We start from the raw sequence: 27,952 nt of genomic DNA, 5'->3' as shown, positions 1-27,952 counted from the left end.
CCTCCCTCTCTCTCTCTCTCATAGCTCTACCTCCTTCCCTTTCTCCTGGCTCTCCCTTCCTCTGGGCAGCAGCTAGCCTAGCGGTTAAGAGCATAGGGCCAGTAACCGAAAGGTTTGCTGGTTCGAATCCCAGAGCTGGCAAGGTGGAAGAATCTGCAGCAAGACAGTTAAACCCCAACAACAACTGCTCCCTGGGCGCCAATGATGCATGTCGATTAAGGTAACCCCCAGCATCTCTGTGATTCAGAGGGGTTGGGTTAAATACGGAAGACATTTCGGTTGAATGCATTCAGTTGTGCAACCGAATAAGTATCCCCTTTACCCAGCTCTCCTGTTTCCCTGTCTCCGTCTGCCTCTCTCTGTTTGTCTGCCTCTCTCTGTTTGTTTGCCTCTCTCTCCTGGCTCTCTGTCCAACTAAGCCACCCACAGGCAGCCCTCGCCCCTAATCTCTCTCTAACTCCCTCCCTCTCTTTCACCTGGCTCTCCCTCCCTCTCTCTCTTTCACCTGGCTCTCCCTTCTTCCCTTGCTCCTCTATCCCAGTCTCTCTTCCTCCCTCCGTCCCCTCAGTGCCCCTCTATCCGTCTCTCTTCCTCCCTCCGTCCCCTCAGTGCCCCTCTATCCCAGTCTCTCTTCCTCCCTCCGTCCCCTCAGTGCCCCTCTATCCGTCTCTCTTCCTCCCTCCGTCCCCTCAGTGCCCCTCTATCCCAGTCTCTCTTCCTCCCTCCGTCCCCTCAGTGCTCCTCTATCCCAGTCTCTCTTCCTCCATCCGTCCCCTCAGTGCCCCTCTATCCGTCTCTCTTCCTCCCTCCGTCCCCTCAGTGCCCCTCTATCCGTCTCTCTTCCTCCCTCCGTCCCCTCAGTGCCCCTCTATCCGTCTCTCTTCCTCCCTCCGTCCCCTCAGTGCCCCTCTATCCCAGTCTCTCTTCCTCCCTCCGTCCCCTCAGTGCCCCTCTATCCGTCTCTCTTCCTCCCTCCGTCCCCTCAGTGCCCCTCTATCCCAGTCTCTCTTCCTCCGTCCCCTCAGTGCCCCTCTATCCCAGTCTCTCTTCCTCCCTCCCTCCGTCCCCTCAGTGCCCCTCTATCCCAGTCTCTCTTCCTCCCTCCGTCCCCTCAGTGCTCCTCTATCCCAGTCTCTCTTCCTCCCTCCGTCCCCTCAGTGCTCCTCTATCCCAGTCTCTCTTCCTCCCTCCGTCCCCTCAGTGCCCCTCTATCCGTCTCTCTTCCTCCCTCCGTCCCCTCAGTGCCCCTCTATCCGTCTCTCTTCCTCCCTCCGTCCCCTCAGTGCCCCTCTATCCCAGTCTCTCTTCCTCCCTCCGTCCCCTCAGTGCCCCTCTATCCGTCTCTCTTCCTCCCTCCGTCCCCTCAGTGCCCCTCTATCCCAGTCTCTCTTCCTCCGTCCCCTCAGTGCCCCTCTATCCCAGTCTCTCTTCCTCCCTCCCTCCGTCCCCTCAGTGCCCCTCTATCCCAGTCTCTCTTCCTCCCTCCGTCCCCTCAGTGCTCCTCTATCCCAGTCTCTCTTCCTCCCTCCGTCCCCTCAGTGCTCCTCTATCCCAGTCTCTCTTCCTCCCTCCGTCCCCTCAGTGCCCCTCCTCTCAATGGCAGGTTCCAAAGTGACGTACTCTTCCTGTTAACTCTCCACCCCCACCTCCCTCCCTCCCTCCCCTCTCTTCCACCCACAGCACGACGCAGTAGCAGGGAATTCCTCATTACCTCACCACTGGCTTCACCAAAGAGTGAGTCAGTCAGTGGCAACACACACACACACACACACACACACACACACGCGCATCATAGCCTTCATGCACCAGGAATATACTAGAACAATCCATTGGCCTACAGTACATAGTGATTTCATGCAGTCTCTTAATGTTACAATTTAATATATATATTTTTTTTAAATCACAGCTTTCAAAAACCGACATCTAAAAACCAATGCAGGCGAACAGAGTTTCAAAGCTTAACACGTCTACAGAAGAGTAATTACAAAGACTATCAAACCGTACTTTATAAAAACTATCCGTAGCTCGTGATAGATCAAGATGTCACGGAACACAGAGCGTAAGAGCCAAGTCGTACCTTCGCAACATTACAGAAGAGATGAGAAGAACAGAGATAGACTCAAGGCAATTATAAGCTAAGACAGTCCACCGAATAGGAGTTTTATCTTTGACGCGTCCCGAGATAACAGTAAATGTGTGTGAAAAATACAAACACAGCAGCACACACACACACATAAATACATACACACACACACACACACACACACACCTTACTGTGTTTAGAGTTGTGCAGTTCCCATGCAGAGATGGTTTTGCAGGATGTAGGAAGGATCTGATGTCTGAGAGACATAAAGGTAAAGCTCTGTTCTACTGTAGCTGCTGCTGTGGAAGTCACAGTAAACTAGTTGGAATAAGAGAGAGGAGATTCCATCCTCCACTGTCAGCTAACTAGCTACTGCTAGCTGAAGGTTATTTTAGTGTCTGTGACCACTGTCAGCCACCGTCCTAGCGAGCTGTACACTTCGTAACTACTCTTTTCTATATCGCTGCGAGGGTTTTGTAAACAAGATGAAGAAAGGACACCGACTGCCCACTTCTTTTTCTGAATGAAGCACAGCAGAGACCTCTCCCTCCCTCCCTCCCTCTCTGATAAAAACAAACTGAATGCTAGAAAAACAAGCAAGACACCTGATTAGTGGGGGAAAAGATCATTCCCTAAAGACGAACAAGCCCTCTGCAACAAGCCCGCGTCGCAGCACTGCAACAAGCCCGCACCACTGCAACACCGCAACAAGCCCCCTGCCGCAGCACTGCAACAAGCCCCCTGCCGCAGCACTGCAACGAGCCCGCACTGCAACAAGCCCCCGCCGCAGCACTGCAACAAGCCCCAGCACTGCAACAAGCCTGCACTGCAACAAGCCCACGCCGCAGCACTGTAACGAGCCCAGACCGCAGCACTGCAACAAGCCCCCGCTGCAGCACCGCAACAAGCCCACGCCGCAACAAGCCCACGCCGCAGCACTGCAACAAGGCCTTACTGCAACAAGCCCTTACTGCAACAAGTCCACACCGCAGCACTGCAACAAGCCCTCACTGCAACAAGCCCGCGCCGCAGCACTGCAACAAGCCCGCGCCGCAGCACTGCAACAAGCCCGCGTCGCAGCACTGCAACAAGCCCTTACTGCAACAAGTCCACACCGCAGCACTGCAACAAGCCCTCACTGCAACAAGCCCGCGCTGTAAGCACTGCAACAAGCCCGCGCCGCAGCACTGCAACAAGTCCACGCCGCAGCACTGCAACAAGCCCACGCCGCAGCACTGCAACAAGCCCGCACCACTGCAACAAGCCCGCACCACTGCAACAAGCCCGCACCGCAACAAGCCCGCACCGCAACAAGCCCCCTGCCGCAGCACTGCAACAAGCCCTGCCGCAGCACTGCAACAAGCCAGCACCGCAACAAGCCCCCTGCCGCAGCACTGCAACAAGCCCCCGCCGCAGCACTGCAACAAGCCCGCACTGCAACAAGCCCCCGCCGCAGCACTGCAACAAGCCTCAGCACTGCAACAAGCCTGCACTGCAACAAGCCCACGCCGCAGCACTGTAACGAGCCCAGACCGCAGCACTGCAACAAGCCCCCGCTGCAGCACTGCAACAAGCCCGCGCCACAGCACCGCAACAAGCCCACGCCGCAACAAGCCCACGCCGCAGCACTGCAACAAGCCCTTACTGCAACAAGTCCACACCGCAGCACTGCAACAAGCCCTCACTGCAACAAGCCCGCGCTGCAGCATGCAACAAGCCCTTACTGCAACAAGTCCACACCGCAGCACTGCAACAAGCCCTCACTGCAACAAGCCCGTGCCGCAGCACTGCAACAAGCTCGCGCCGCAGCACTGCAACAAGCTCGCGCCGCAGCACTGCAGCAACAAGCCCACGCCGCAGCACTGCAGCAACAAGCCCACGCCGCAGCACTGCAACAAGCCCGCGGCGCAACTAGCCCGCGCCACAACAAGCCCACGCCGCAACAAGCCCACGCCGCAACAAGCCCACGCACACAGCACCGCAACAAGCCCCCGCCGCAGGACTGCAACAAGCCCGCACCGCAACAAGCCCGCGCCGCAACAAGCCCCTGCCGCAGCACTGCAACAAGCCCCCGCCGCAGCACCGCAACAAGCCCGCACCGCAACAAGCCCCTGCCGCAGCACCGCAACAAGCCCCCGCCGCAGCACCGCAACAAGCCCGCGCCGCAACAAGCCCCCTGCCGCAGCACCGCAACAAGCCCCCGCCGCAGCACCGCAACAAGCCAGCACTGCAACAAGCCTGCACTGCAACAAGCCACACCGCAGCACTGCAACAAGCCCGCACTGCAACAAGCCCCCGCCGCAGCACTGCAACAAGCCCCAGCACTGCAACAAGCCTGCACTGCAACAAGCCCATGCCGCAGCACTGTAACGAGCCCAGACCGCAGCACTGCAACATGCCCGAACTGCAACAAGCCCACGCCCCAGCACTGCAACAAGCCCCAGCACTGCAACAAGCCTGCACTGCAAAGCCCACGCCCCAGCACTGCAACAAGCCCACAGCACCACAACAAGCCCCAGCACTGCAACAAGCCTGCACCTCAACAAGCCCACGCAGCAGAACTGCAACAAGCCCCAGCACTGCAACAAGCCTGCACTGCAACAAGCCCACGCCGCAGAACTGCAACAAGCCCCAGCACTGCAACAAGCCCACGCCGCAGCACTGCAACAAGCCAGCACTGCAACAAGCCCCCTGCCGCAGCACTGCAACAAGCCCACGCCGCAGCACTGCATGTTCCTTAAGAGTCTATTGACACACCAATCTACGATGGAAGGTGGCCGAGCTACAGCAGTGTTTATCAGGCTATGAAACATCCTGAAAATCGGTCTTCTCAACAAACAAAAAAAACGATGCTTATTGGTTAACATTAACATGGTGCTTTAAGGAGGGGCTGGCCTGGGAAACCCTGTCATTAGGGAGCCATACAACCATTATCAAACACAGAGTGAAAAGGTAGTTTAAGTGCAGAAAATTGTTCTATGCATTGCAGGCCAGGGCATAACGTAACCTGCAGATAGGGGTGTGAGATGGGCCTAGTTGGCGTTCAACCACCAACTGGGGCTTTTGGTAATGCCTTGATTTGGTCATTGAAGATGGCATTTCAGGGAATCAAACAACGTTCAACTGGTAAATTGGAGGAATGGAATGTAGACAAATACACATTGTGTTGTACTGTCCATTTAGGCTGGCTAGGTCGAGGCCGGGTACATCACGGCAGCAGATGTGTTAGTATATTGACATTAGCAGGGTTTACACTATGGTTTACACACAGTGGTTCTAAATTGACAAACTTCCAATCCCCTAAAAATAACGAAAACGAACAGCAGCCAAATCCAATTCTCTGCCATTTAGAAAACTCTCAAAAACAAATCGCTGCATTTAACACTTTGTTTGGACCTCTAGTGGCTCATAGAATGGATCAGTCGTCACTATCTCCCTCAATCCATCATGTCTGGTCTCAGTGGGTGTCTTGCTGCCTTTATGCTCTCCTTCACACACACAGTGCATTGTTTGTATATCGTTGCATTTGACATGTTTTGTGTATTTATTTAAATGGGGATCCAAATAAACACCACACGCGCACACAATGTAAGCCTGGACCGTGGAACCAGTCACCTCTTCCCTCCAGTTCTGATCAATTATTCACATCTAGCAAGCAGTGGAGGGAAAGACAGCAAGGAGGATAGCGAGAAGGAGAGAGAGAACAGGGGCAGAGTAGGGAGAAAGAGTGATGGGAGAGCAAGAATGCATGAGAAAGAGAGGAGAGAAGCAGCAGCGGTAGTATCTCAGCTCTGTGCTTAGGCAGAGATCTATAAATAGCTCCTCAAATCTCTCTAGAAAAAGCAACTCTGACTGCTACTACTGCTAATACTACTGTTAATACTGCTGATGCTAATACTGCTGATGCTAATACTGCCAATACCGCTGCCAATACTGCTAATACCGCTGCCAATACTGCTAATACCGCTGCCAATACTGCTAATACCGCTGCCAATACTGCTAATACTGCTGCCAATACTGCTAATACCGCTGCCAATACTGCTAATACCGCTGCCAATACTGCTAATACTGCTGCCAATACTGCTGCTAATACTGTTAATGCTGCTGCTAATACCGCTGCTAATACTGCTAATGCTGCTGCTAATACTGCTAATGCTGCTGCTAATACTGCTAATGCTGCTGTGAGAAAACACACACAGATACAGAAGCAGATCTCAGGTAGACAAACTGATGGAGAGATAGGGAAAGCCTAATTGACTGCTGCCTAATTGACTGCCGTATAAACAGTGAGCTCCAAAGTATTGGGACAGTAACCATTTTTGTGTTATTTTGGCTCTGTACTCCAGCACTTTGGATTTGAAATGATATAATTACTATGAGGTTGCATGCTAGGAATATGGGACTAAATACAACACTTTCGACTACTTTAATACACAAATTAATTTGTTCCAATACTTTTGGTCCTCTAAAATGGGGGGGGGGGGGACTATATACAAAATGTCCTGTAATTTCTAAACACCTGACAGTCTGGACTATAACCTCATAGTCATTGCATCATTTCAAATCCAAAGTACTGGAGTAAAGAGACAAATTAACACAAACATGTGTCACTGTATATACGACTTCCACCTATAGGCCTTTCAATGTTCTGTGTCGTCTTGTCTGTAAACCCTTCAGTTAGAGAAAATAATCATCAAGGGAACAAAACTTAGGATCATTTCTATCATTTTCCCCCAATTCAAAATAACACAACTGGCTAAAATAAGTCCAACTAGAGAAATAGCACATTTCCATTCGAGTTTAATGTTGATATACCCAAGACTAGTTAGGCTACTGACACCAGTCCAATAGCTGAGGTGGATGAGAGAGAGAGAGCGCGAGATTATTCTCTAAAACCACATAGCCCTTCCACAACAACCTGACAGCAGTTTAGAATTAGAGAACTTGGCAGCATCTACCCAGGCAACCCAGGCATACACAGCAGGTAGCCTAGCGGGTAGAGCGTTGGTGTGGGTAAACTGCATCGAGTCGCTGTCAGTTTGAAACTTGTAAAAATGTCAATTTTTGTACACAAGAACAAAGTAGTCTGTGGTTCCAGTAGTTAGCGTCACCGCAAAAAAAATAAAAAAAATACTGAAAATACTACCAAGATTTGAATTTAGTTCAACTACCACCAGTCCAAGTTACTACAAAATGAACACTGAACAAAAATATAACAAGTGTTGGTTCCATGTTTCATGAGCTGAAATAAAACATCCCAGAAATGTTCACTATGCACAAAAATATTATTTCTCTCATTGTGTACAAATATGTTTACATCCCTGTTAGTGAGCATTTTTCCTTTGCCAAGATAATCCATCCACCTGACAGGTGTGGCATTTCAAGAAACTGATTAAACAGCATGACCATTACACAGGTGCACCTTGTGCTGGGGACAAGAAAAGTCCACTCTAAAATGTGCAGTTTGTCACACAACACAATGCCACAGATGTCTCAAGTTGAGGGAGTGTGCAATTAAAATCAAATCAAATTTTATTGGTCACATACACATGGTTAGCAGATGTTAATGCGATTCCAGCGAAATGCTTGTGCTTCTAGTTCCAACAGCGCAGTAATATCTAACAATTCCCAACAACTACCTAATAAACACAAATCTAAAGGGATGGAATAAGAATATGTACATATAAATATATGGATGAGTGATGGGCAAGCGGCATTGGGGCGGCAGCATAGACTAGTGGTTAGAGCGTTGGACTAGTAACCGAAAGGTTGCAAGATTGAATCCCCGAGCTGACAATGTACAAATCTGTCGTTCTGCCGCTGACCTCGCCTTCTGGATGATAGCGGTGTGAAAAGGCAGTGGCTTGGATGGTTGTTGTCCTTGATGATCTTTTTGGCCTTCCTGTGACATCGGGCGCTGTAGGTGTCATGGAGGGCAGGTAATTTGCCCCCGGTGATGCTTTGTGCAGACCCAACCACCCTCTGGAGAGCCTTACGGTTGAGGGCGGTGTAGTTGCCGTACCAGGCTGTGATGCAGCCCGACAGGATGCTCTCGATTTTTGTCAGGGTTTTGGGTGACAAGCCAAATTTCTTCAGCCTCCTGAGGTTCACCACACTGTCTGTGTGGGTGGACCATTTCAGTTTGTCTGTGATGTGTACGCCCAGGAACTTAAAAAACTTTCCACCTTCTCCAATGCTGTCCCTTCGATGTGGATAGGGGGGTGCGCCCTCTGCTGTTTCCTGAAGTCCACGATCATCTCATTTGTTTAACTGACGTTGAGTGAGAGGTTGTTTTCCTGACACCACACTCCGAGGGCCCTCACCTCCTCCCTGTAGGCTGTCTCGTCGTTGTTGGTGATCAAGCCCACTACTGTTGTGTCATCTGCAAACTTGATGATTGAGTTGGAGGCGTGCATGACCACGGAGTCATGGGTGAACAGGGAGTACAGGAGAGGGCTGAGCACACACCCTTGTGGGGTCCCTGTGTTGAGGGTCAGTTCCTACCTTCACCACCTAGGGACGGCCCGTCAGAAAGTCCACGACCCAGTTTGCACAGGGAGAGGTTGAGACCCAGGGCCTCCAGCTTGATGATGATCTTGGAGGGTACTATGGTGTTGAATGCTGAGCTGTAGTCAATGAACAGCATTCTTAAATAGGTATTATTTTTGTCCAGATGGGATAGAACAGTGGGCAGTGTGATGGCGATTGCGTCATCTGTGGACCTGTTGGGGCAGTATGCAAACTGAAGTGGGTCTAGGGTGGCCGGTAAGGTGGAGGTGATATGATCCTTGACTAGCCTCTCAAAGCACTTCATGATGACAGAAGTGAGTGCTACGGGGCGATAGTCATTTAGTTCAGTTATCTTTGCCTTCTTGGGTACAGGAACGATGTATGCTGGCATGCTGACAGCAGGAATATCCACCAGAGCTGTTGCCAGAGAATGTAATGTTCATTTATCTACCATAAGATGCCTTCAACATCGTTATAGAGAAATTGGCAGTATGTCCAACCGGCCTCACAACCACAAACCACGCCAGCCCAGGACCTCCACTTCCGGCTTATTCACCTGCAGCCTCGTCTGAGGAAAAACTCATTCTGATTGGCTGGGCCTGGCTCCCCATTGGGTGGGAGGGCATAGGCCCGCCCACTTCACAGCCAGGCCCATCCATGGCTGCACCCCGACCAGTCATGTGAAATCCATAGATGAGTGCCTAATGACTTTATTTCAATTGACTGATATGAACTGTAAGTTCAGTAAAATCTTTAAAATTGTTGCGTTTACATTTTTTGTTCAGTATAGTTACATTACTAGTTTAATAACATGTAGTTCACAACTCCTCAACACTGAGACCATAAGACAGTAAGCATCCTGTTGCATTGTTGTTGGTGCTGTTTACCCAACATCAAAACAATGAGTGAGTGGTAATGTTTTGTTGTTTCCTGCTGCTGTTATTCACAATTCATTGAGAATCCTCTAAAATGCTTCAGATCAAGGCTTTGGTTCAATGTTGTGTAGGTAGAATAGCTGATCTGTCAGTGGTTGGTAGAAGATTTGAAACCTCTCGCTTACCGTTAAGAGTGAGTCTTCTCTAGATGAAAGCTTCTTCTTTTGACGAGGGGGTTGTTTCGAGTCGAAGGCAGCTAACGTTGGCTACTGCTTGTAAACAGACAGGCTAACGTTGGCTACTGCTTGTACACAGACAGGCTAACGTTGGCTACTGCTTGTACACAGACAGGCTAACGTTGGCTACTGCTTGTACACAGACAGGCTAACGTTGGCTACTGCTTGTACACAGACAGGCTAACGTTGGCTACTGCTTGTACACTGACAGGCTAACGTTGGCTACTGCTTGTACACAGACAGGCTAACGTTGGCTACTGCTTGTACACAGACAGGCTAACGTTGGCTACTGCTTGTACACAGACAGGCTAACGTTGGCTACTGCTTGTACACAGACAGGCTAACGTTGGCTACTGCTTGTACACAGACAGGCTAACGTAAACAGACAGGCTACTGCTTGTACACAGACAGGCTAACGTTGGCTACTGCTTGTACACAGACAGGCTAACGTTGGCTACTGCTTGTACACAGACAGGCTAACGTAAACAGACAGGCTACTGCTTGTACACAGACAGGCTAACGTTGGCTACTGCTTGTAAACAGACAGGCTAACGTTGGCTACTGCTTGTACACAGACAGGCTAACGTAAACAGACAGGCTACTGCTTGTACACAGACAGGCTAACGTTGGCTACTGCTTGTACACAGACAGGCTAACGTGAGCGTGGGTAGCAGCTGCTGGTGCAGTGCTGAGTTCCCCCAATGTTTAAATGGACAGCTCACACTGACAACAATACGCAGCGAACAAGTTAGCCTTTTCTTCTGTCTGTAGCCGTCAACCCGGTGTCAGCTCACAGCTGCTCATTCAACTAGTTAACGTTAGCGCTACAACACGATCGTGGGTTATCATGAGCCCATTGACGAAATGTAGATATGCGGCTTGCTCGCTAACGTTAGTTACCTCTTGTCATCCACCCTCCGAATGGCTTACCCGTTACTAATAACGGTAGCTAGCAATAAATAGCGAACTAGAGGGCTAGCTAGCTCGATGGCTAACCAAACGCCACTTGGCTCACCGTGAGAGCGACTGTCAGACGCGTAAGACGAGGTACACGAAGCAATGAAGGCCCAACCAAGACAAATCAGAGAGAAAGCATACAGTGACTAAAATAACTTCTAAAACCAAAATAACGACAACCTTAAGCTTTAAAGAAAATACAAAATAAACAAAAACGCGACACACTTCACCTCCGGTTTCTGCGTGTCAGCGCCACTATTTTCGCGCATCTCTGTGCTTTACGTCACCTCACAGTTCTTCAGATTAGTTGCGACAAAACAAATAATAATTTGTGTGAATTACTTCAAGATTAAAGTGACGGTCCACAATTTTTTTAATCATTTCAGCCAGTAGTTTTGAAAGTGGCACTAATATGTCATAGCGGGTCCCCGGTTTTTGTGTACAATGTCATCCAATTGTGTACTACTTTTTTGCAATTTGTATGAAATGGTACGAATCCAATAAGTACAATATGTTACAAATTTGTTGCGCTTAAGATCATGGACTGCATTTGAACTTGCTGCATTACTTCTACTGTTATTATTCCACTGAAGGCTACTATCCCACTACAACAAAATAGCACTACTTGTACTACTTTACTAGTCTATATTTTTCAACACTTTGGGCAGCTGAAGCAGGTCACACAATTTTTATTTAGGAAAATTACCCTTGCTAGTTGACTTTATAATCATTTCATGGAGTAAAATAATGTATTGAGTCATAATACCCATAAAACCTAGATGCAAAACCCAGAAATTGTTGACCTGGCCAAGATAAAGCAAAGCAGTTCGACAACATACAAAAACACAGAGTTACACATGGAGTAAAACAACATACAATCAATGATGCAGTAGAAAAAAAAATAAGACTATATACAATGTGAGCAAATGATGTGAGATAAGGGAGGTAAAGGCAAAAAATGCCATGGTGGTTAACTCAAATATTTTAAAAAATGGCATACAAAAAGACAAACAAATGGATAGCATACGATCATAGCATTTGTAGTCTAAAATGTATCTAACAAACAATTACAATGGCAAAATCACAATAATCACAAGAATGGCTTCAGATCAAAGTCTATGTTGAGACCGAAGGGAGCAAGGGTCTTTAAATTAAAGATCCAGGCAGCCTCTCGTTTTAACAATAAATTATCAAGGTCACCCCCTCTCCTAGGAAGGGTGACATGTTCGATGCCATTATAACGCAGAGACGAAATCCAATGGTTTGCTTCCAAAAAGTGGGCCGCAACTGTGTAAGTCAAGTTTTTGCACCTAATGGTGCTACAATGCTCTGAGATACGTACTTTTAATTCACGCTTTGTTTTACCCACATCATTTTTACCACAAGGACAAGTAATAAGATAAATAACTGCCTTAGTGGAACACGTAATAACACCTTTAATTGGGATAGATTTCCCTGTTTGGGGGTGTTTGAAGGATCTACATTTATAAGTGCCATTGCATTGAGCACAGCCATTACATTTGTAATTTCCATCCAGTAGGGGCGCAAATAGACGTTGTTCAGGAATATCTTGGGGTGGTAAATCAGAGTGTACCAATTGGTCTCTGAGATTTCTGCCCCGCGAGAATACGACCAGGGGAAGTTCAGAAAACACATTACCGAGACTATCCTCATATTTCAGAATGTTTTCGTTCACAAACATTGGCACATTGGTCTTTTTGTATGTTCTTTGTATGCCATTTTTTTTAAAATATTTGAGTTAACCAATGATATTAGGCCACACTTGGCCATGATTACAAACACGTGTGTGTCTCTTGACACTATATAAATGACTCATCTCGCAGTGTTTGTGATGATACCCTGATGAAGACAGCTTCGCGGTCGAAATGTTGGTTATTACATTTTTGCATCTGAGCTCTTAGAGTGTGCGGCTTTCCTTTTGTGTAGGCTTACCATGGGGTGAAGTTTTGATAACCGCGCAAATCTCTCGGACAAGGTATCAATATATTCACGTGTAATTACCCACAAAAGATAACATGCTGATTAGCCGCTAATGTGGCTATCATACAGAACTACACATCCTGTCGCAAGCGTTGACGTAATCACTCAAGGTCCAGGGTGGGGAGGGTACCAAAACATTTCTGCAGCATTGAAGGCCCTCAAAAACACAGTGGCCTCTATCATTCTTAAACGGAGGAAGTTTAGAACCACCAAGACTCTTCCTAGAGCTGGCTGCCCGGCCAAACTGAACAATCTAGGGAGAAGGGCTTTGGTCAGGGAGGTGACGAAGAAGCCGATGGTTACTCTGACAGAGCTCCAAAGTTCCTATGTGGAGATTGGAGAACCTTCCAGAAGGACAACCATCTCTGCATCACTCCACCAATCAGGCCTTTATGGTAGAGTGGCAAGATGGAATCCACTTCTCAGTAAAAGGCACATGACAGTCCACTTGGAGTTTGCCAAAAGGCACCTAAAGACTCTCAGACCATGAGAAACAAGATTCTCTGGTCTGATGAAACCAAGACTGAACTATTTGGCCTGAATGCCAAGCGTCACGTCTGGAGGAAACCTGGCACCATCCCTACGGTGAAGCATGGTGGTGGCAGCATCATGCTGTGTGGATGTTTTTCAGACGCAGGGACTGGGAGACTAGTCAGGATCGAGGGAAAGCTGAATGGAGCAAAGTACAGATAGATCCTTGATGAAAACCTTCTCCAGAGCGCTCAGGACCTCAGACTGGGGCAACGGTTCACCTTCCAACATGACAACAACCCTAAGCACACAGCCAAGACAACGCAGAAGTGGCTTCAGGACAAATCTCTGAATGTCCTTGAGTGGCCAGCCAGAGCCCTTACTTGAACCTGATTTAACATCTCTGGAGAGACTGGAAAATGGCTGTGCAGCGACACTCCCCATCCAACCTGACAGAGTTTGAGTGGATCTGCAGAGAAGAATGGGAGAAACTCCCCAAATACAGGTGTGCCAAGCTTGTAGCATCATACCCAAGAAGTCTCGAGGCTGTAATCGCTGCCAAAGATGCTTCAATAAAAAAAATCCTGTCCTGCTGAAGGTGCCCCGTTCAACTGTAAGTGCTGTTATTGTGAAGTGGAAACGTCTAGGAGCAACAATGGCTCAGCCTTAAAGTAGTAGGCCACACAAGCTCACAGAATGGGACCGCCGAGTGCTGTAGCGCATAAAAATCTGTACTCTGTTGCAACACTCACTACCAAGTTCCAAACTGCCTCTGGAAGCAACGTCAGTAAAATAACTGTTCGTCGGGTGCTTCATAAAATGTGTTTCCGGGGCCGAGCAGCAACACACAAGCCTAAGATCACCGTGCGCAACGCCAACGTTGGCTGGAGTGGTGTAAAGCTCGCCGACATTGGACTCTGGAGCAGTGGAAACACGTTCTCTGAAGTGATGAATCGTACTTTCCCATCTGGCAGTCCGACGGACGAATTTTGGTTTGGCAGATGCCAGAAGAATGCTACCTGCCCCAAAGCATAGTGCCAACTGTAAAGTTTGGTGGAGGAATAATGGTCTGGAGCTCTATTTCATGGTTCGGGCTAGACCCCTTAGTTCCAGTGAAGGGAAATCTTAATGCTACAGCATACAATGACATTCGAGACGATTATGTACTTCTGTAACCGATGTGAAATGGCTAGTTAGTTAGCGGTGGTGCGCGCTAATAGCGTTTCAATTGGTGACGTCACTCGCTCTGCGACCTTAAGTAGTTGTTCCCCTTGCGCTGCAAGGGCAGCGGCTTTTGTGGCGCGATGGGTAATGATGCTTCGTGGGTGTCAGTTGTTGATGTGCGCAGAGGGTCCCTGGTTCGAGCCCAGGTTGGGGCGAGGAGAGTGATAGAAGCTATACTATTACACTTCCAACTTTATGGCAACAGTTTGGGGAAGGTCATTTCCCTGTTTCAGCATGACAATGCACCCGTGCATAAACGAGATCCATACAGAAATGGTTTGTCGAGATCGGTGTGGAAGAACTGAACTGGCCTGCACAGAGCCCTGACCTCAACCCCATCCAACACCTTTTGAATTAATTGGAATGCAGACTGCGAGCCAGGCCCTAATCTCCCAACATTAGTGGCTGACCTCTAATGCTCTTGTGGCTGATTTGAAAGCAAGTCCCTGCAATGTTCCAACATCTAGTGAAAAGCCTTCCCAGAGGCTTCTTGCATGGCTACACTGATGAGCTCCACAGGGGCATTCACGTGTGGTAGAGAGAATCCCCTGGTCTCCTATTGAGACCTGCCAACAGGAAGGATGTTAAGAGCTTCATGTGGTAGAAAGAATCCCCTGGTCACCTATAGAGACCTGCCAACAGGAAGGTTGTTAAGTGACACGTCTTTCAATGCCTGACTGACTATGAAAACCTTGAAATGCATTTGTTGTAAGAAATGTGCTGTATAAATAAAGTTTGATTTGATTGATGACATTACAGTTCATAAATCTTATAATTAGTCATAGGAATATTTCTCCTATTTATTTAATTTTCTATTGCAGAATATATTCCTCAACTTTCTTGTCGCGCCGAGTTCATATTCCCGAAGGAGCCGTTCAACAAATTACCATGTACATCTCTCATTTAATTGGACCAAGTAGGCTACGAAATAGATACGTTATATGTATTTGAAGTTTTGCAATATCATAGGCATCGCGGTATATCATATCGGTAATACAGTCACATTTAACAGCGGATATTTTATATTGAAGTCGCCTATGTACTGTATCAAGTTAGTTTCTAGTTGTTACTGTAACGTGCACAAGTACAGTGAAATGCCTTTTCTTGCTCGCTCATTCCCAACAATCCAGCCTGGGAGGCGCACAATTGGCCCAGCGTCGTCCGGGTTTGGCCGGTATAGGCCGTCATTGTAAATAAGAATTTGTTCTTGACTGATTTGCCTAGTTACATTTTTTTTTAAATGTAAACAATTTAGCAATGAATATCAGTAGTACTGTAAAGACATATATACAAAGTCAACTAGAAGAGAAATAAACTAAAAATAAAACTGTGACTACTGTAAGTACTGTAATTGAAAAAACAATGTGCAGTCTGCCCTATAACATTTCAGAATTCGCCGGCCATCATCATATTTAGGTTGGGGTAAAAGTCGATATAAAACGTTCTACTAACTTTTTGCTTAAATAAATATATATACAGTGCAGTAATATCTAACAATTCACAACAATACACACGAATCTAAAGTAAAAGAATGGAGTTAAGAAATATATAAATATTTGGACAAGCAATGTTGGAGTGGCATTGACTACAATACAGTAGAATAGAATACAAAATATACATATGAGATGAGTAAAGCAGCATGTAAACATTACCTGGGGCGGCAGGTAGACTAGTGGTTAGAGCGTTGGACTAGTAACCGACAGGTTGCAAGATTGAATCCCCGAGCTGACAAGGTAAAAATCTGTCGTTCTGCTCCTGAACAAGGCAGTTAACCCACTGTTCTTAGGCCATCATTGAAAATACGAATTTGTTCTTAACTTAACTGTCTAGTTAAATAAAAACAATTAAGTGACCATGTACATAGATACAGTGTCGTTGTGCGTGCAGTAAAGCCGATACCAAGGCAGGATATGTGTATTTTTATAAACTGGGTGGGACGAGCCCTGCTCTAATTACGTTGGTAACCAGTTTATAATAGCAATAAGTCACCTCTGGAATTTGTGGTATTTGGCCATGCCCTCCGCATGCGTCGTAGTATTTTGGCCATATACCCTCTCGTGCCTTATTGCTTAAATAAACCCAATAATCTATTGATAAACTCGATTCATATTTTACATGCCATGTCCTAATAATGCCAATAGTTCCAAATTATACAGCAAATAAAAGGCGTTATTGTCACCATAAACGGTGAATGGAGGCGTTTTCCAGGCGGAGTTTAAATGCTCATTTACACTCTCACATTTTGATGGTAGGTCTTTATGACAGGCCCCAGGTATGGCGGCTCATTCTTCTGAGTTTCTTTCGCGTTCCCCTGCTCAGATGTTGTATGCATCAACCAATGGTTGCGTGCCACGTCATGAACTGTATACATTGACTGACAGAATACTATAACATGTGATGTGGTTAGCTGATATTGTACATAAAATACTTATCCAGGCGTAAGATCTGTCGGGCGTCAGCAACGCCTGGGCAGAGGAACTGCTCTAGCTGCTCTGGTGCATGCACCTGTTCGCATTTGTTCATGTTAAGAATCTGACGTAAATCGGTTTATTTTTCCTGCAGTCTGAACAGCCAAAAAAGCAAATGGAATCAGATATTTCAAGCCACATTTCAAAAAACTTTTATAAGTGGTTTGAAAACAGATACCAATCTGATTTCTGGCCATGCTACTGGTCTGAATGGTCAAATATGATTTTGTTTTGCCCTCAAGTGGTTTTAGACTGTTATTTGGCATATCTTGTTGCTTGCTAGCTACTCTGTTGACAGTTTGACAATAACATGGTAGCTAACTAAATTGTTCACAAATATTTTTGTAAACAATTAACATTTTCACATGACACCCCACAAAAAAATTGCACCCCCTCATAGAATTACATTTAAATAATGTTGGATGCTGACCATGGCAGCTGACTCTGTGACCTAGCCACCATAATCCTGGCTACTGACTCAGTGACCTAGCCACCATAATCCTGGCTGCTGACTCTGTGACCTAGCCATCATAATCCTGGCTGTTGACTCTGTGACCTAGCCACCATAATCCTGGCTGTTGACTCTGTGACCTAGCCACCATAATCCTGGCTGCTGACTCTGTGACCTAGCCACCATAATCTTGGCTGCTGACTCTGTGACCTAGCCACCATAATCCTGGCTGCTGACTCTGTGACCTAGCCACCATAATCCTGGCTGCTGACTCTGTGACCTAGCCACCATAATCCTGGCTGCTGACTCTGTGACCTAGCCACCATAATCCTGGCTGCTGACTCTGTGACCTAGCCACCATAATCCTGGCTGCTGACTCTGTGACCTAGCCACCATAATCCTGGCTGCTGACTCTGTGACCTAGCCACCATAATCCTGGCTGCTAACTCTGTGACCTAGCCACCATAATCCTGGCTGCTGACTCAGTGACCTAGCCACCATAATCCTGGCTGCTGACTCTGTGACCTAGCCACCATAATCCTGGCTGCTGACTCTGTGACCTAGCCACCATAATCCTGGCTGCTGACTCTGTGACCTAGCCACCATAATCCTGGCTGCTGACTCTGTGACCTAGCCACCATAATCCTGGCTGCTGACTCTGTGACCTAGCCACCATAATCCTGGCTACTGACTCTGTGACCTAGCCACCATAATCCTGGCTACTGACTCTGTGACCTAGCCACCATAATCCTGGCTGCTGACTCTGTGACCTAGCCACCATAATCCTGGCTGCTGACTCTGTGACCTAGCCACCATAATCCTGGCTGCTGACTCTGTGACCTAGCCACCATAATCCTGGCTACTGACTCTGTGACCTAGCCACCATAATCCTGGCTGCTGACTCTGTGACCTAGCCACCATAATCCTGGCTGCTGACTCTGTGACCTAGCCACCATAATCCTGGCTGCTGACTCTGTGACCTAGCCACCATAATCCTGGCTGCTGACTCTGTGACCTAGCCACCATAATCCTGGCTGCTGACTCTGTGACCTAGCCACCATAATCCTGGCTGCTGACTCAGTGACCTAGCCACCATAATCCTGGCTGCTGACTCTGTGACCTAGCCACCATAATCCTGGCTGCTGACTCTGTGACCTAGCCACCATAATCCTGGCTGCTGACTCTGTGACCTAGCCACCATAATCCTGGCTGCTGACTCTGTGACCTAGCCACCATAATCCTGGCTGCTGACTCTGTGACCTAGCCACCATAATCCTGGCTGCTGACCCTGTGACCTAGCCACCATAATCCTGGCTGCTGACTCTGTGACCTAGCCACCATCATCCTGGCTGCTGACTCTGTGACCTAGCCACCATAATCCTGGCTGCTGACTCTGTGACCTAGCCACCATAATCCTGGCTGCTGACTCTGTGACCTAGCCACCATCATCCTGGCTGCTGACTCTGTGACCTAGCCACCATCATCCTGGCTGCTGACTCTGTGACCTAGCCACCATAATCCTGGCTGCTGACTCTGTGACCTAGCCACCATAATCCTGGCTGCTGACTCTGTGACCTAGCCACCATAATCCTGGCTGCTGACTCTGTGACCTAGCCACCATAATCCTGGCTGCTGACTCTGTGACCTAGCCACCATAATCCTGGCTGCTGACTCTGTGACCTAGCCACCATAATCCTGGCTGCTGACTCTGTGACCTAGCCACCATAATCCTGGCTGCTGACTCTGTGACCTAGCCACCATAATCCTGGCTGCTGACTCTGTGACCTAGCCACCATCATCCTGGCTGCTGACTCTGTGACCTAGCCACCATAATCCTGGCTGCTGACTCTGTGACCTAGCCACCATAATCCTGGCTGCTGACTCTGTGACCTAGCCACCATAATCCTGGCTACTGACTCTGTGACCTAGCCACCATAATCCTGGCTGCTGACTCTGTGACCTAGCCACCATAATCCTGGCTGCTGACTCTGTGACCTAGCCACCATAATCCTGGCTGCTGACTCTGTGACCGCTCCACTTTTTCTCCTGGTTGGCTGTCTCCTGTGCCATGCTGGTGTTGTCACTCCTGCCCTGCTGGACTCCCTAATGTTTACCGTACTACATGTCCTGTCTAGTGTATTGTACCCTATGTATTTCCCCTCTCTGCTGTGTTTGTGGGCCTATTGGCTGCTCTCATATGTATATATACTGTATTCTATACTATCTACTGTATCTTAGTCTATGTCGCTCTGATATTATTCTGACATTGCTCGTCCATATATTTATATATCCTTTACTTAGATTTGTGTGTATTTAGGTATTTGCTGTGAAATTGTTAGATATTACTTGTTAGATATTGCTGCACTGTAGGAACTAGAAGCACAAGCATTTCACTACAGCTGCAATAACATCTGCTAAACATGTGTATGTGACCAATAACATTTGATTTGATACTGTAACATGAGTGATTGTGTCCCTCATTTGTTTTCATTATGTGAATCTCTGTATTATACTTTTCCCCTATGTTCCTTATTGAAAATCAAATAAACAAATGTTTTTTTTGTAATATAATTTATTTGTGTCTTACATAAACCATTGCTTACTGTAATTAGTAACTGTAAAATATGCACTGTTGGCCTGCTGTAGCCTAGTGGTGCATGTAAGCCAGCTATGGGTGGATGCCTGATTCAGAGGGGTTGGGTTTTAATGTGGAAAACATATTTCAGTTGAATGCATTCAGTTGTACAACTGACTAGGTATCCCCCCATTCCCCTTTCCCAGCCTGTTGTAATTGTCTTCGTGTAGTAACCACAACTCACCACAAGGTGACGGGCAAGTACATCTAACTGTGATTTAAAATAAACCAGTGAATTGTTATAGGACTACAATTTTGGTTCAACTAGGGTTAAAATGACAGATTACTTAGTCTGACCTGTGTTCATCCACCAACATCATACTTTTGAATTTTGATTACAAAGCTAATGCTTTCAAGTGTTATTCTCTGGGATCAAATGCATCTTGTAAAATAATGGATGATTTTCTACACACCTTGTATGATATGTATATTTTTTATTCAATTAATTTCACTATGACTGTCTTGTCTTATGTTATTAGGAATGTCATTGACCTGGTTAAGGTACACTGTAGAACATTTCCTGTATTTTTTTTTTTACAGTAAATTACTGGCAGCACAGTAGCCAGTAGGTTACTGTACATTTACAGTAAAATACTGGCAGCACAGAAGCCAGTAAATTAATGTAGATTTTAGGAACTTTACTGAAACACACATTAACAGCATGTTACTGTAACACCTGACTACAGCAACATGCTGTATTTATAGAATTTACAGGGCATTACTAGAAGCACAGGCAGCTAGTGCCAACGATGGGCAGTATTTCTGGTACATGTATTTAATATAGATACTTCAATAGTTTCAATACCTATTTTGTTATTTGTATTTCACTGGCCTGAGGTACAATTCATGTATGTTGTAACAGTTTAATTAGAATACATGTATTTTTTTGAATACAAAAATAAGCTTGCAAGTAGCCTGCTTATCTACAACAACATTCTCAGTAAAGGTAACATCATATTTTTACTTGCCATGACTGTCATATGTTCTTGTTTATCTACCATCGTTTAAAACCCCTGTAGGTCTATGTCCTTAGATCGCAGTATCTACAAAGCTAACATATGTTCTTGTTTATCTACCATCGTTTAAAACCCCTGTAGGTCTAAGTCCTTAGATCGCAGTATCTACAAAGCTAACATATGTTCTTGTTTATCTACCATCGTTTAAAACCCCTGTAGGTCTAAGTCCTTAGATCGCAGTATCTACAAAGCTAACATATGTTCTTGTTTATCTACCATCGTTTAAAACCCCTGTAGGTCTAAGTCCTTAGATCGCAGTATCTACAAAGCTAACATATGGAATTGTTTTAAGATGGTCATAAAATGTATCATTTAGCCATTAGATTTTGAATTTTAGGACCCTTGTAGATATAAATAAAATATATATACAAATTATTTGATGAATAAAAAAAGAAAATGCACCATAATTCACAATATGCTGCTGTTAATATACAGCACTGTAGTGGAATGCCATTAAGCCCCCGTAATGTATTGCTACTACTACTTACTATATAGAATTACAGTAACTAACTGTAAAGTTCTTCCTCTAAATGTACAACAATTTCTTACTGTGTAGGCTCTTTATGGTATTAGTGTACATTGAGTGGGCAGGCAGCCCTATTGGTCTGCTGGCCTACATACGCAGGAAAACTTGGAACAAAATCAGTATTTTATTCATGTCCTCTTGTAAATGTAATCTAGGCTGCTGTTATTTCTTATTTAACTAGGCAATGGCCTAATCACATGGAACCTGTACCTTCATCTGCTAGGAGGCACGCATCACTTCAAATGTGTGTATTATCAGTGTATTGACACCATTTTGCAATTGGGTAAAAATATAACAATATAACTTAAGACAAGACAGTCATAGTGAAATTAATTGAATAATAAATATATATATCATACAAGGTGTGTAGAAAATCCTCCGTTATTTAACAAGATGCATTTGATCCCCAGAGAATAACACTTGAAAGCATTAGCTTTGTAATCAAAATTCAAAAGTATGATGTTTGCAGACACAAAAATAGCCCATAACGACTATCAATTTCAGACACACCTGCGCACATACGGACTCAAACGGTCAAATAGATGATCAAAACATTAAATAGAGTAGAATAGACATCAAAATCAACATTAAGTTCCTATTCATGAGAGAGACCATACTGCACATCAATATGCACATCAATATGGTCTCTGTCCTGATCCACCCGCCCCTCGCTCCCTTCTGCAGGACATTTCCCGACAGAGCAATAGGCCTAATTAATTGCATCATATTTACTTACATTATCAAGCCTATCTGTCCAGATAGAGATTGAGTAAAGAGTGATAACTAACTGGGGTAAAGTTCATAGTTTGCTGTACTTTGGTCTGGTCACTTCAATGTGAGGCGTCGCGCTGACTAATGCCCGGGCGTCATGCCATCGTTCAAATAAAGATGTGTCAAAGTTGGCAAACGCTACAGGTCTACGTGGCATGGCATGCCACAGGTATTTTGGCTATTACGATTTATTATTCTGTAATATAGGGGTGTGATAGGCTATATTATCGATCCCAGCTATCTCTTATTTTTCATCACTGTGCGTAATGTGGCATATTTCATCACTGTGCGTTATGATTCTCTCTCGTTCTTGCACGTTTTTCTCTGCTTACGTGGTGTGTGTATGTATGTGCTCGCGTGGTGTGTGTATGTATGTGCTCGCGTGGTGTGTGTATGTGTCTGCGAGTGCGCGTCCGCGTGTATGTGTGTTTTCTAAGAAAAAGAAAGAGAGCGAGACAGTGTAGTGGCTGTAATTTATTTACTGTTCTCATTGGTGCCTCCCCTCTAACGTGTCACAGTTTCTGGTAGGTTAACCCAGATATGGGGAGCATCATCAGGTGTTGAAGTACCACTCACGCTGTCTTAACCCTTGTCTTCGAGGCATCCACCTGCAGGAACAAGCACCTGCTGACTGACAACAGAAGTTCAGGAACTTGTGTAACCAACTCAGGAACAACACACATTTAAACATGTTTCCTTCCAGTTGATCGATTATTTGACTAACGCCTTGTGCCTTTAAAATGCATAGTGCTCGAGACTCCACCGACATGCTATTCTCTTCATCTTCAACATTGCCAATGTATTTATTGATGACGTCTCTGCTGGTGATGGGCCTGGAGGCTGCAGCCACCGCAGGGACCACGACGGGCTGCGCGTCCTGCGGCATGCCGCTAATGGAGAAGGATGCGGAGCAAAGGCTCCTGGTTGAAATCGCCAAGCAGCAGATCTTGAACAAGCTGCACCTGAAAGAGAGACCAAATATCACATCGACGGTGCCCCGCGCTGCACTTCTCACCGCGCTCCGCAAAATGCACGCGGGACGTGTCAGATCGGACGGCACCATTGAACTTGAAAACAAAATCAAGGAAACCAAAGATCCGGGATATGAAATAGTGAGCTTCGCAGAAATGGGTAAGTGTACTTAAAATATATATATGTTATATTATAGTGTATGCTAGTGGAACCTTATGGTCACTTTGTTGGGCTTTATGGGGCTTTATGGGGCTTTATTGTTTATGAACTCAAACGTACTGGTATCGAATGCGCTTTTGGAACAATGTAAATAAGTCATTGAAATACAAAGTTGACACACTTATTTACATTGAAACCCTGACTGAAGATATCTATTTTACCTCAAGGTACCTCAAGCTTTTGCTCGCATCGTTCTATTTGATCTCAATCCTTTATTTACGCAGACGTTGGTAACGCTCATGTCCAAAATCAGTGGCATGTTACACACCTCTTTTCTCTTGCGCATTTCAATAGAAACTATTAATGATTCGATTTTGATGGTTTGAAATAACTTTGAAATAACTCATACAACTAAACAACATTAACATCAGTTTCTATGTTTACTGAAATACATCTGATGTAGTTCTTGACTTGCATAATGTCGAATGTAGTGCTGGAGATGTATTGGCATCACTTATAGAATGGACCTGAGAACTTTCTACTTGAAAGATGACAAACCGATCCTCACTCTTTCTCTCTGTTTGTCTTTTCTCTCTGTGATCTAGATGAGATGAACACTACTACTAGCGCCCAGCAAGGACTCACCTTCCAGTTCCTGCAGGAGAGAGACCACAGCATCCAGGTGCTTCAGTCTGCCCTGTGGCTGTATGTCCACTCCTCCGACACCCCTAACCGGGGTCACCGCCCCACCGCCACAGCCCACATCTACCTGTCTAGCCCCGGGGAGAGCAGATCCAACCACACCCTCCTCTTGGAGAAGATCTTGGATGTGCAGAAGAGCAACTGGCATACCTTCCCCATCACCCACACCCTACAGGCCTTCATGGACGGGGGCAAACGGCGGCTACAGCTTGAGGTCACCTGCAAGGAGGCCGGGTTTGAGCCGGGCCAAGGCCAGAACCTGTGTGAGCTGGGTAAGACCATGGACATGGCTCATCAGCCATTTGTGGTGGCCCAGGTGCGGCTCCGTGACAATTTAAAGCATCTCCTCCAGAGGAGGTCCCTGCGCTGCGGGGACAACGTCAGCGTTTGCTGCAAGAAGGACTTCTATGTCAAGTTCAAGGATATCCAGTGGCAGGACTGGATCATAGCACCTGAGGGGTACCATATGAATCATTGTATGGGTCAGTGTCCCCAGGCTCTGGCCGGGTCTCCGGGCATTGCGTCTTCTTTCCACGCCACAGTGTTCAGTCAGCTCAAAGCCAACGGCATCAATTCAGCGGTGTCTTCTTGCTGCGTGCCCATCCAGCGTAGGCCTCTGTCTATGGTCTACTTCAACTCACAGCACAGCATCGTCAAGACCGACGTCCCTGATATGATCGTAGAGTCCTGCGGCTGCACGTAAACACAAAGAAGAGAAAGACCAGACATTCAGCTTATGATGCTTTTAGTCTGAGAAGACTAGATTCAATTTGTTACACACACACACACACACACACACACACACACACAGAATAATTTAAGGTATTCTGTCTCTATCAATTTGATAGAGGGTTTTTGCACAGAAAGTGAGAATGAGACTTCAATGTCTTGTAACTAGCAGACCTGGTTCAAATACTATATAGGGTATTTCAATTACTTTCAAAGACATTTAGAAGTAAGTATTTCAATATATATATAAAAAATGAAGACGTAGTTGAATATTGTAATATATTTGGAAATACACTTGGAAAGTATTTGAAAATACACTTGGAAAGTATTGGAAAATACTTACATACACTGACTCAAATACACTCCCAGGAATTTGAAAATAGTATTTGAAATAAATATTTGGAAATACTTTCAAATAGTAGGCTATTTAAGGGAAATTATTTGAAAATACTTACAATAGAAGTAGTTGATTCGGGCCATATTATTTCGAAAATACTGAGATACATAGAAAATAAGTATTTAAATATCAAATAATCAAATACACATGTATTTGATCCCAGGTCTGGTAACCACGCCAACGGGGAAAGGTACTGAATGCTAATAGGGTTTGGTCAGTCATGTGGTCACACATTAGGAGATAAATATATATATATATATATAACCTTCTTTAATTTTTTAAAATGTAAATCTATGAGCTGTGTTATTACTTTACCTTTTTATACTAAATGTGTTGTGTATACTGGTGAATGTGAGTTAAAATGCAGTTAGATGTATTGCAGTCAGTCAGCGCCTGGACTTCAGAGAAATGTACTAGAACATATCTGAGCTTTACAAAGGCTCTTTAGCTGTGTTTCTTAAATGTTGTGTTGCATTGACAATCTACACATATACGACGTACGTATCTGACTGAAAATATCTATCGTAAAGGCCGTGCCATTGTACCATTTGTTTTTTCTCTAAATTCTGAAGTTGTTCGACTCTTACAAGTACTGTTACAATACAGGCATTTGGACTTCAATTTAAAACATAAGATTGCTAAAATAAGTGTTTTTTTGGTAATGTTGATGGCAAATTGGGTGTTCTGATACTGTAGACTCATTCTGTATTCGAAACGTTCTTGAAATCCACAGAGCTACATGCTACACTCTTAGAAAAATGGGTTCCAAAAAGGTTCTTCATCTGTCCCGATAGGAGAACTCTTTTTGGTTCCAGGTAGAGCCCTTTTTAGGTTCCAGGTAGAACCCTCTGTGGAAACGGTTCCACATAGAACCAAAAGGGTTATACATGGAACCAAAAAGGGTTCTCCAAAGGGTTCTCGTATGGGGACAGCCAAAGAACCATTTTAGGTTCTAGATGGCACCTTTTTTTTCCTAAGAGTGTAGAGACTCATGGAATCGTACTCATACGATTCTGATTATGTATGTATGCAACACAAAATAGCAGTAAAATCTTTCAAATAATCTGAATAGATTTCACCCCTGGGAAACCACCCAGACAGGAGACATATCTGATATGGAGAGGTTAAAAATGGTTTTGATCAGATAATCAGTTAGGCAACAGCCTGGCTTTGATGACATGAACTCAAGGTTATTACTCAGTTGTGTGAGCAAACATTTAGCTATTGCCACAGTGTCAGGCAACCAGAAAGTCCATCATAAACACAGGTCAATGAGCATGTGCTCCAAAGCACGATGAAGTCTGCATTTTCCAAAATCAAATGTTTCTTAGGGCTGATGCAAATTATATGCATCCATTCAAGCAAAGAAAATCTCTGTCTATATGTTTGTTTTCTGTTTTCTTTTTAGAATGTTTACACTAACTGGGTATAGTGTATGTGTATGATACATCTGAAGCTGAAGCATCTTTGCTGCTTTCTTAATGGTTTGCATCTTCTGTATGGCTGGCGGTAGCAGTGTATACTGTAACTGGAGACTTTCCCTGGCACTATGCAGGCAGTATACTGCTCTAGGCCACAAAAGGCCCCATTATTACATTGCAGTATGATATGTTAGCAGGGCCTTCAGGTTCCTACAGCAAGCACTTCCTGGTTACCTGGCTCCTAGAACATTAGAACATTCTATAGTTCTTCTGGAAGCACCTCCTGTCCTCCTGTGCTAGAGCTTTGTGTATGTCACACTGGGGTGCATAGAATGTACCATGATGATAACTAATACCATTGATTTTGATACCAAAAAAGTGAACCTTTTTCCAAACAGAAAGCCTCACATAACTTTCATGATCGGCCATGATTTCTGCATGAGCACTTTATCGGCTTACTGTATATTTATGAGATTCTGCAACAGGTTGTCCTCCTAATGCCATTTTCTAGTTTTGTCACTCAGTCACTGCATGTGAAACAATGATAAAGTGATAGTTATCAGGTTATTTTCTTTAGCCCTTGCTGTGTGAATGAATGTGTGGTCTGTGATATAACAGCAAAATTATGAACAAAATGGAGGAATTTCTGTATACTGTAACTGGATATAGATACCAGCATTTTGATTGAATATCAATTCCAGTAGATTCTATTGTCTATGTTTTAAATTGCATTATATTTTTTATTAATTTATAATAAGAATACATTATTAGGAATTTGTTTATTGTACTGTATGCTATAATTCCATTTGATTTAAAAAAAATCTAAACAAATAAATAAGTTAAACTTGACACTGATGGCGTTTTTGATTCATTGAGGTGTTGCCTGTTCTACCAGAAATGCAAGCGTTTTCCTAACTCTCATCTCAATAGCAAAGTTTTTACAGTACACCTGTGCATCAATCTAAAGTAACATAATAAAAAAAAATCCCCATCACAATCCGGCAATTTAAGCTAGCAATGTCTTTTGTTTTTGCATGGACTGAGTCTCAATCCACCTCAGTTTGTCAGACCATGAGAGATCCCGTAAATCGTTCTTCTCGTGGAGATGTCTGTAGCGTCCTAACCGTTTGAGCTTCAAACTAATATGACTGCACTATGGAAAGGGGAGACTCTCAGGAACATGATGGTAATCCATACAAACAAATGGAAGTACGGAGGTAGTTTTGTGCCAACAAAGATAAGGGGTTAAATATGTGTCCAAAAAAAACAAAAATATTTCCTGAGCTTTGTTACGTCTCCTAGATATAGGACAGACACTTCAAAACCTTATTCTTTATGATTCATTTTT

General features: G+C 45.3%; 2 protein-coding genes across 12 annotated transcripts in view; one reads left to right on the top strand and one right to left on the bottom strand.

Annotated features, from left to right (window-relative positions):
* LOC115207340 (R3H domain-containing protein 2) overlaps positions 1-10,978 on the bottom strand; it is a 103,729-nt gene extending 92,751 nt beyond the window's left edge. For 2 of the 11 annotated variants that reach the window (XM_029774356.1, XM_029774357.1), the window contains exon 1: positions 9,654-10,975. The gene's annotated coding sequence lies outside the window, so the exon portion shown is untranslated. Of the gene's footprint in view, positions 1-2,274; positions 2,502-9,653 lie in introns of those variants that run through there. The other 9 variants (XM_029774350.1, XM_029774355.1, XM_029774353.1 and 6 more) reach the window with 8 other exon arrangements.
* An 11,754-nt stretch (positions 10,979-22,732) lies between these two features.
* On the top strand, positions 22,733-27,453 carry LOC115207339 (inhibin beta B chain). The gene is made up of 2 exons (XM_029774349.1): positions 22,733-23,355; positions 23,961-27,453. The coding sequence occupies exons 1-2, from the start codon at positions 22,965-22,967 to the stop codon at positions 24,758-24,760; spliced, it is 1,191 nt and encodes a 396-aa protein (XP_029630209.1). The 5' UTR covers positions 22,733-22,964; the 3' UTR covers positions 24,761-27,453.
* The last annotated feature ends 499 nt before the right edge of the window (positions 27,454-27,952 follow it).

This window comes from Salmo trutta, chromosome 14 (assembly GCF_901001165.1).
Source record: "Salmo trutta chromosome 14, fSalTru1.1, whole genome shotgun sequence".
Classification (NCBI taxonomy): Eukaryota; Metazoa; Chordata; class Actinopteri; order Salmoniformes; family Salmonidae; genus Salmo; species Salmo trutta.
The sequence above is the reverse complement of the archived record's forward strand: the minus strand, read 5'-3'. Positions and strand labels throughout refer to the sequence as shown.

What these genes read in the sequence shown, in the direction of transcription:
- LOC115207339 (XM_029774349.1), top strand. Translation starts at nt 22,965, where the DNA reads ATGCATAGTGCTCGAGACTCCACCGACATGCTATTCTCTTCATCTTCA. An exon ending in AGTGAGCTTCGCAGAAATGG is followed by an intron (nt 23,356 to 23,960) that starts GTAAGTGTACTT and finishes TCTGTGATCTAG; the next exon opens with ATGAGATGAACACTACTACT.